The 8241-nt window shown below is 41.2% G+C and overlaps 1 protein-coding gene across 1 annotated transcript in view; it reads left to right on the plus strand.

The window, feature by feature from the left end:
* Window positions 1-7715, plus strand: part of gabra4 (gamma-aminobutyric acid type A receptor subunit alpha4) — a 56862-nt gene extending 49147 nt beyond the window's left edge. The window contains exon 10 of the mRNA XM_048598070.1: window positions 7173-7715. Coding sequence (XP_048454027.1) covers window positions 7173-7715 — 543 coding nt within the window. The remainder of the gene's footprint in view (window positions 1-7172) is intronic.
* Window positions 7716-8241: the final 526 nt, after the last annotated feature.

An 8241-nucleotide genomic window follows, 5' to 3' on the forward strand; every position in this document is an offset into this window, starting at 1 on the left:
ACTGTATTCATGTACCAATCCAGATGCCTTTTAAAAGTTGAAATTGTGCCAACCTCTATCGCTTCCTCTGGCAGCTCATTCTTTACGCACACCACCCTCTGCGTAAAAGTATTGCCCCTTAGGTCCCTTTTAAATCTTTCCCCTCTCACCTTAAACCTATGCCCTCCAGTTTTGGGCTACCCAACCCTGGGAAAAAGACCCTGGCTATTCACCCTATCTATTGCCCCCCATGATTTTATAAACCTTTGTATAGCCACCACCCAGCCACTGACACTCCAGGGAAAATAGCCCCAGCCTATTCAGCCCCTCCCTATTGCTCAAACCCTCCAACCCCACAACATGACATCTCAACTCCTATACTCAATTTACTGACCAATAAAGGCAAGTGTACCAAATGCCTTCTTCACTACCCTGTCTACCTGGGACTCCACTTTCAAGGAACTATGAACCTATACCCCAAGGTGTCTTTATTCGGCAACACTCCCTAGGACAAGAGAGGAAAGAATCCCTGGTTTAATCCCTACTGCAAATGCAGTTTACCAGTTTGTTCTTTCATTGCTTTTCCTATTGGTCAATAAAACTAAATGTGAAAAACTGATAAAAACCTTGATTGAACTTCATTGAGCTGACAGTTCTTAAGATGCAGCATTGCCGCAAAATTAAACTTTAAGTGCAAAAATGGCACACCGTTACTGAGTTGCAGAAAATGAAGAGATTACACATGCAAAGACTGTAATATAATACTACAGTCTCCTCTGGAAAAGATAACTGAACCATTTAACGTGAAACTGGTGATGCTAATGATCCAGGATTCACAGAACTTGTTTATGTCAATGGACATCTAATGCACTAAGGGTTTTTTAGTTTTGTTCATGAGATGTGAATGTTGCTGGCTGGACCAATATTTATTGCTCATCCCTAATTGCTCTACAACTGGCTGACTTTGTAGGCCATTTCAGAGGGCACTTAATCTGGGTCGAGGTAATATATAATCCAGATCATGTAAACATGACAGATTTCGTTTCCTAAATACATATTTACAACAATCATTACATGATTGTCATTATGCCAGCCTTTTAATTTCAGATTTTTTAATTGAATTCAAATATCACCATTTGCCATTGTAGGATTCAAACCAGTGTGCCTAGAACATTAGTCTGGGACTCTGGATGACTAGACCAGTTACATTACCACCTCACCACTGAAGTCATTATCCTCTTAGTCCAGTTACTATGGCTCAGGAAGCAAATGCTACAGCCTGTAGAGCTGAGAATATATGCCATAGGTGAAATAACCGTCAATTGCATATGAATGCTACAAGTTACAGTGGAACACAAAGACTGTAAGACAACTGAAAATGTGTATGCAGTTCTCAATCAACACTCCTCACATTTGAGCTAGAATGTTTGTTTGGAACTCCATTTGCGTAAAAAGTTTGAAGGAGTCCCATAAGTTCCAAGAGAACAACTAATCCAGAAACAAACTGTTGTCAAACAATTGGTCAAGGGGCTGTCAACAGAAGACTTCATTGGATTTCCTAGACTCATGGCGGAACCAAAATGAAATAATCTCACCTACATTGGCATAAAAAGAAATGTTTCAAATGGCTGAGGAGAAAGATGCTCAACCATAGTTTATTACCATTCACTGATTGAAGGATGGCCAGGCCAAAAGCCTATCAACCTAGCTGAGAACACATTGAGCACCAACATTACACCATCATAGTTGACTTGCTAGAGTATGACAAAGACAAGTTGTCCCAACATCTTTTCTGGAAGGTACATAGGAAAGAATGCACTGGAGACACTTAGGTTTACGACCAAAGCTCAGTCTGCAGTATGGTGGCTAGAGATCTTAAAAAGAGATTGACAATCTTCTAACGCATTGTAGAATCTGTGATCATACAGGATTGGCAAGTCTGGAAAACATTCCTGTCCTCACTGCAGTCAGATGGGAAGCTAAAACTCAGCAAAGTTTATGAGAAGAATCAATACTAAGAACAAAAATGAGCTGTAAAATTTACTTGAACTCATTCAGGAATCTTTAACTGATATTGTTCAGACAGCAGAGCTCTTTGGTGAATGACCTGATAGAGTAGACTTAATGTCAGTAACAAAGATAGTGCTAAGTGAGCAGCAATCTTTTAGTAATACAAGTGAGAATGAGAATGTGATCAAGTTATATTTTGCCAGCCACAATGGAAAAACCCTCACTATATTTTCCTTTATGCCTCACCCCACTGTGTGGTTCCTGTTCGGAGCCCTCTGCATCATTGCCTCAAGTGACTTGGTGTTTATCATTTCTTATCTCCTCCACCAGATTGTTTCCACATCTTGATTTCCTGAATTGAGGTCTTCCCTCTCTATTGTGTGAACATCATCATTAACTATCTCTCCTCTTTTTCCTAGTTTCCTATCATTCCTGAAAGCCCTGTACCCTTCAAGATTCAGGTCCTAATCCTCACTATCCTGCAGCCATGTCCCTGTAAAGGTGACCAGGTCATATTTATTCAGTTCTAATTGCACTTTCAGTACATCTGTTTTGTTTTGAATGATTGCCATTTAACAGAATTTCTGGCCCAATGTCTATGCATAGTCAGTTTCAATTATCTTCATAAAACTCAATCCCTTAGTGATGCTTTTAGATATCTATTTTATAATTCCTCATGGTATTTGAACAGGTTGAGATCAAGGTAGCCTCTACAGACATTTTAAAACAATGTCATGGTTTATTTAAAATTGTTTGCCTTCGAAAGTAAATCCTCAATATGAAATCAGTGAATGCATTAGGGATCAATAGTTATACTATGACTTCACAACCCAAGCTATTTTTGATGATCTCTTTATGATATTTCAGTACGCAGACACAATCGATCAACAAAGTTCATTTTAACTTCTGAATGGGTTTTGAATGAGGAGCGAGCTCATGGCCTTTCATGAAGACTATGACCAGAAGCCAGGCTTCATTTTAATCAAACACAGTGGCAACCCCATGTATTTTTCCCAAACATCAGCAAACATGATCAGCCCAGAGAAAAATTTGCAGACGAGTCATTTTAGATTTGAAACATTAATTTTGTTTCTCTCTCCGCAGATGCTGGTACACCTGCTGAATTTCTCCAGCACTTTCTGTTTTTATTTCCGAGGTCAGCCTGTTGTCAATAAGGTATATTCTGGATAGGTTGTGATCGTTGAGATGAAGAGGATGAGAATGCAGCAGCCTGGATTTCAGTTTTCAACAAAAGTCACTCCAGCCAGCTCTAGCCTCCATTGGCCTTGGCAATCCTATGTCAGTTACAAATCCCTGCTTTGTACGTAAAGGAAGGCTTAAAAGAGGCAGGCATTTTGGTTTCTCACCGAGTGTATGAAAGTGGCGATGGGCTTTTTATTGACATTTATGGGGCAGTAAGTCTATTTTAAGTTCATCATCATCCCAGTAACCTCAAGTTCTGCAAGTTATAATCAATTGTATAAATTCATTCACGTACAGGTGGAGTTATATTTTTCATTCTATCTTGATCATGGTCTGTAAGAGATTATCTACTGGCTTTCTGCAGAATCCATTCAAAATCTTTACTGTTGATGTAAATGGAATAAAAATTAGGAATGCTCTATCACAGGAGAGCAACTTTCTTCTGTAGATTACAGTTGACACTCACACTGCCTATGTGGTTCAAAGAAAATCAGTATAATTTTTACTTGAATAAAGCTTTTGAAATCTCTGCTGTAAGTTTTCTTCAAATAATTTGAAATGGATTTGAAGCTACAGGAAGTTAAAGTGACAATGTCCAAATGTATAGCTGCCTCATCAGTATGTACACATTTCTTGGAAAAACTAATGGCAGTTAGTCTATGACAGTTAACCCCACAGGGATCAGTTACCTAAGATGCAACTCTGCTTCTTGAGGGCACCTTTTGAAAGAAAACCTCTTTCTTTTGAGGGTATCACGCCCTTTTTAGAGCAGTGTGATTATATACCTCCTCAGTGACACTTGAAAGAGAAAAACAGTATGGTAATACAATTCCTGTGAAATTCCCATATTCTTTCTGAGCCTCAAACTTTCCTATGATTTTGTGATAACAGTCAGGAAGAAAAACCATGGGCGTTTACATTTCTGTCAGGTTGAGATTAGCTAAGCTTGCTGAGATATTTGTGTCATCAACAGCCACAGGTGAGGTGCTGGAAGATTGGCTGATGTGGTGCTACTGTTTACGAAAGGTGGTAAGTTAAAGCTAGGGAGCTATAGACCAGTGAGTCTGACATCAGTGGTGGGCAAGTTCACAGAATCACAAAATCCCTACAATGAGGAAACAGGCCATTTGGCCCAACAAGTTCACACCGACCCTCTGAAGAGCATCCCACCCAGACCCATCTCCCTACCCTTTCCCTGTAACCCTATATTTCCATGGCTAATACACCTAGCCTATACATCTCTGAACACTATGGGTACGTTAACATGGCAATCCACCTAGCCTGCACATCTTTGGACTGTCGGAGGAAACCAGAGCACCCGGAGGAAACCCACGCAGACACAGGGAGAACATGCAAACTCCATAGTTTGGATAGTTGCCCAAAGGTGGAATTGAACCCGGGTCCTTGCGCTGTAAGGCAACAGTGCTAACCACTGAGCCACCATGTTGGAGAGAATCCTGAGGGACAGGATTTACATGCATTTGGAAAGGCAAGGACTGATTAGGGATTGTCAACATAGTTTTGTGTGTGGGAAATTGTGTTTCTATAAATTGATTGAGTTTTCTGAGGAAGTAACAAAGAGAATGGATGAGGGTAGAGTGGTGGATATGATCTTTATGGATCCTGGTAGACTGGTTAGTGAGGTTAGATCACATGGAATGCAGGGAGACCTAGCCATTTGGATACAGAACTGGCTTGAAGGAAAAAGACAGAGAGTGGTAGTGGAGGGTTGCTTTTCAGAATGGAGGCCTGTGACCAGCAATGTGCCACGAGGATTGGGTTCACTGCTTTTTGTCATTTATATAAATGATTTGGATTTGAACATAGGATGTATGGTTAGTAAGTTTGCAGATGACACCAAAGTTGGAGGTCTAGTAGACAGCGAAGAAGGTTACCTCAGAGTACAATGGCATCTTGATCAGATGGGCCAATGGACTGAGGAATGGCCGACGGAGTTTAATTTAGATAAATGTGAGGTGCTGAATTTTTGAAAGGCAAGTCAGAGCAGGACTTAATGGTAAGGTCTTGGGGAGTGTTGCTGCACAAAGAGACCTTGGAATGCAAGTTCATCGCTTCTTGAAAGTGGAGTAGCAGGTAAACATGATATTGAAGAAGGTGTTTGGTATGCTTGCCTTAATTGGTCAGTGCATTGAATATAGGAGTTGGGAGGTCATGTTGTGGCTTAAGGACATAGGTTAGGTCACTTTCGGAATACTGCATGCAGTTCTAGTTTCCCTGCTATAGGAAGGATGTTGTGAAACTTGAAAGGGTTTAGAAAAGATTTACAAGGGTCGGAGGGTTTGAGCTATAGGGAGGGGCTGAATAGACTGGGGCTACTTTCCCTGGAGCGTCAGAAGCTGAGGGGTGACCTTATAGAAGTTTATAAAATCATGAGGGGCATGAATAGGCGAGATCTTTTCCCTGAGGTGGGGGTGTTCAAAACTAGAGGGCAGAGATTTAAGGTGAGAGGGGAAAGATTGGAAAGGGACCTAAGGAGCAACCTTTTCATGCAGAGGATGGTGCATGTATGGAATGAACTGCCAGAGAAAGTGGTGAGGAGAATTACAATATTTAAAAGGCATCTGGATATATGAATAGGAAGGTTTTAGAGGGACGTGGGCCAAATGCTTGCAAATGGGACTAGATTTGTTTAGGATATCTAGTTGGCATGGTGGATGAGTTGGACCAAATCTTCTATTTCCATGCTGTACAGCTCTATAACTTTATGACTCTAAATCTGCAGACTGAAAATTCAACATTGAAGAGTCCCAGTCTGTAACCTTCAGGCACCCACTGAACCAATTTGCACAGTTTGCATATATATTTATAATTTAAAATATTTTCTTTCTTCTTAATGTGATCAACTGTGGTATCCAGCTGGTCAATTTACAGGAATTCAACTTTGTTGATTTGGATTTGGATGCTAGGTATTCAAAAACCTAGGTTTGGGTGAGTTAAATGTTCCTTTCCTGTTGACAAGCAACTCTGTTCTGCTTAGTCTTTTGTTATTATAACCACCTGTCGGGGATGACATGTCCATCCTGGGCTTCCTGCAGTGCTACAATGATGCCACCTGAAGGTTGCAGGAACAGCATCTCATATTTCGCTTGGGAACCCTGCAGCCCAATGGTATCAATGGGGACTCCACAAGCTTCAAAATCTCCCCTCCCCCTACCGCATTCAGAACCAGCCCAGCTCGTCCCCGTCTCCCTAACCTGTCCTCCCACCTATCCCCTCCTCCCACCTCAAGCCCCATCCCCATCTCCTACCTATTAACCTCATCCTGTCTCCTTGACCTGTCCGTCCTCCCTGGACCGACCTATCCCCTCCCTAACTCCCCACCTACACTCACCTTTACTGGCTCCAACCCCACCTCCTTGACCTGTCTGTCTCCTCTCCACCTATCTTCTCCTTTATCCATCTTCTATTCACCTCCCCCTTTCTCCCTATTTATCTCAGAATCCCCATCCCCTCCCCCATTTCTGAAGAAGGGTCTAGACCCGAAACGTCAGCCTTCCTGCTCCTCTGATGCTGCTCGGCCTGCTGTGTTCATCCAGCTCTACACCTTGTTGTCTCAGACTCTCCAGCATCGGCAGTTCCTTCTATCTCTGTTGGGCAGAGTTCTATTTTATGAAGTACTGATGCAAGCCAATAATTGCTGGGTGAAAAACATTGTGTGGAACAATGAACTTTGTTCAAGATGTAGCGGCACTAAATCAGACATTTTTCCAAAGTTTTGAAACGGGAATGAAAAGATATTGGAGAGGTTGGTTTTCTCGAGATTGTAATGAGAATCCAGATTTTAAAGCATAATGCGATCAAATAGTTTAGCTTTTACTGATGAAGAAAGTTAGGCTGACAAATATTATTGCTATTACATTCACAAAATCACTTGTACGTAATCATTTTTCGCCATTAGATGCAACATGAATTCTTGGTTTCTGCTATTGAAGCAATGTTCTTTCTCTGTTCTCTTGAAGCACCCTGATTCAAATGGTAATTTGAGGAAGAGAATGAACTTCTTGGTGCAATCAGATAATCTTGGCACTGAAAAAGATCACTTGGAGAATGATAGCAAGAGTGCGATAGCAAGACCATCTCTAATTGGCCAGGTACCTCCCTCAACTATTACTTCACCATCTTCTGTGCCAACACCCAGTAAGTTTGGGCACACACATGCATCCCCTACAATGCCATTGGCAAGAAGCACACCACCACCCCCTCCTTGCACTCCTACAATAGCCTCATTGAGACCCACTCCAGTTCATCGCCAATGTGGAGCAACGCTAGAGCAGAACCTGCTACCATCCAGACTGTTTGGTCAATCCTCAAAACATTCTTCACCCACCACCGTTGTATCTGCTCCAGCTCTTCCTCCAGCTTCACCTGCAAATAGTGGAACAAGCAAAATTGACAAATATGCTCGCATACTTTTTCCGGTTACATTTGGTGCATTTAACATGGTCTACTGGGTAGTCTACCTCTCAAAAGACACCATGGAGAAAATGGAGGGTGGAATGTAATTTTGCTGCTACAGAAAAATCATATCATCTGTAAGAACATTTCACAGTCCATCAAAAAATGCAGGGGTTTCATTTAAGGTGTATTAATCTAATGTGTACAGACAGCAGGGTTCTCAGTAATGGCTGATTTCAATTGAACAGTACTCATGCAGACAGAACTACCATACCTTATTGCTGAGGTATAGCTGGTATTATCGTCGTGTAAGGTTTGAATAAAGAAATAAAAGTTGGAATATATGAAGATAATCAGCAATGTAAAGAAAAGCATCTGCATTTAAGAAAACTAAACAGAAATACTGAGAAACAAAACTGCAAGCTCATCAGCATCTGAAGGAAAAATGTAATGTTACCAGTGACAACCAAGCCCTTTCAGCAGAACTGAGTTTTCTGATTTCAGTTTTTAACTCTGGACTCAAGTGATCAAATGAAGTAAGTTCTCAACTCTGCAACTTGAAGATCCACTGAACGAAAGATTAAATATTTTGTGGCTGTGCAAATATTTTAATGTGCAATGTCCTCTTTTCCG

The sequence above is a fragment of the Rhincodon typus genome, chromosome 1, assembly GCF_021869965.1.
Source record: "Rhincodon typus isolate 14 chromosome 1, sRhiTyp1.1, whole genome shotgun sequence".
NCBI lineage: Eukaryota > Metazoa > Chordata > Chondrichthyes > Orectolobiformes > Rhincodontidae > Rhincodon > Rhincodon typus.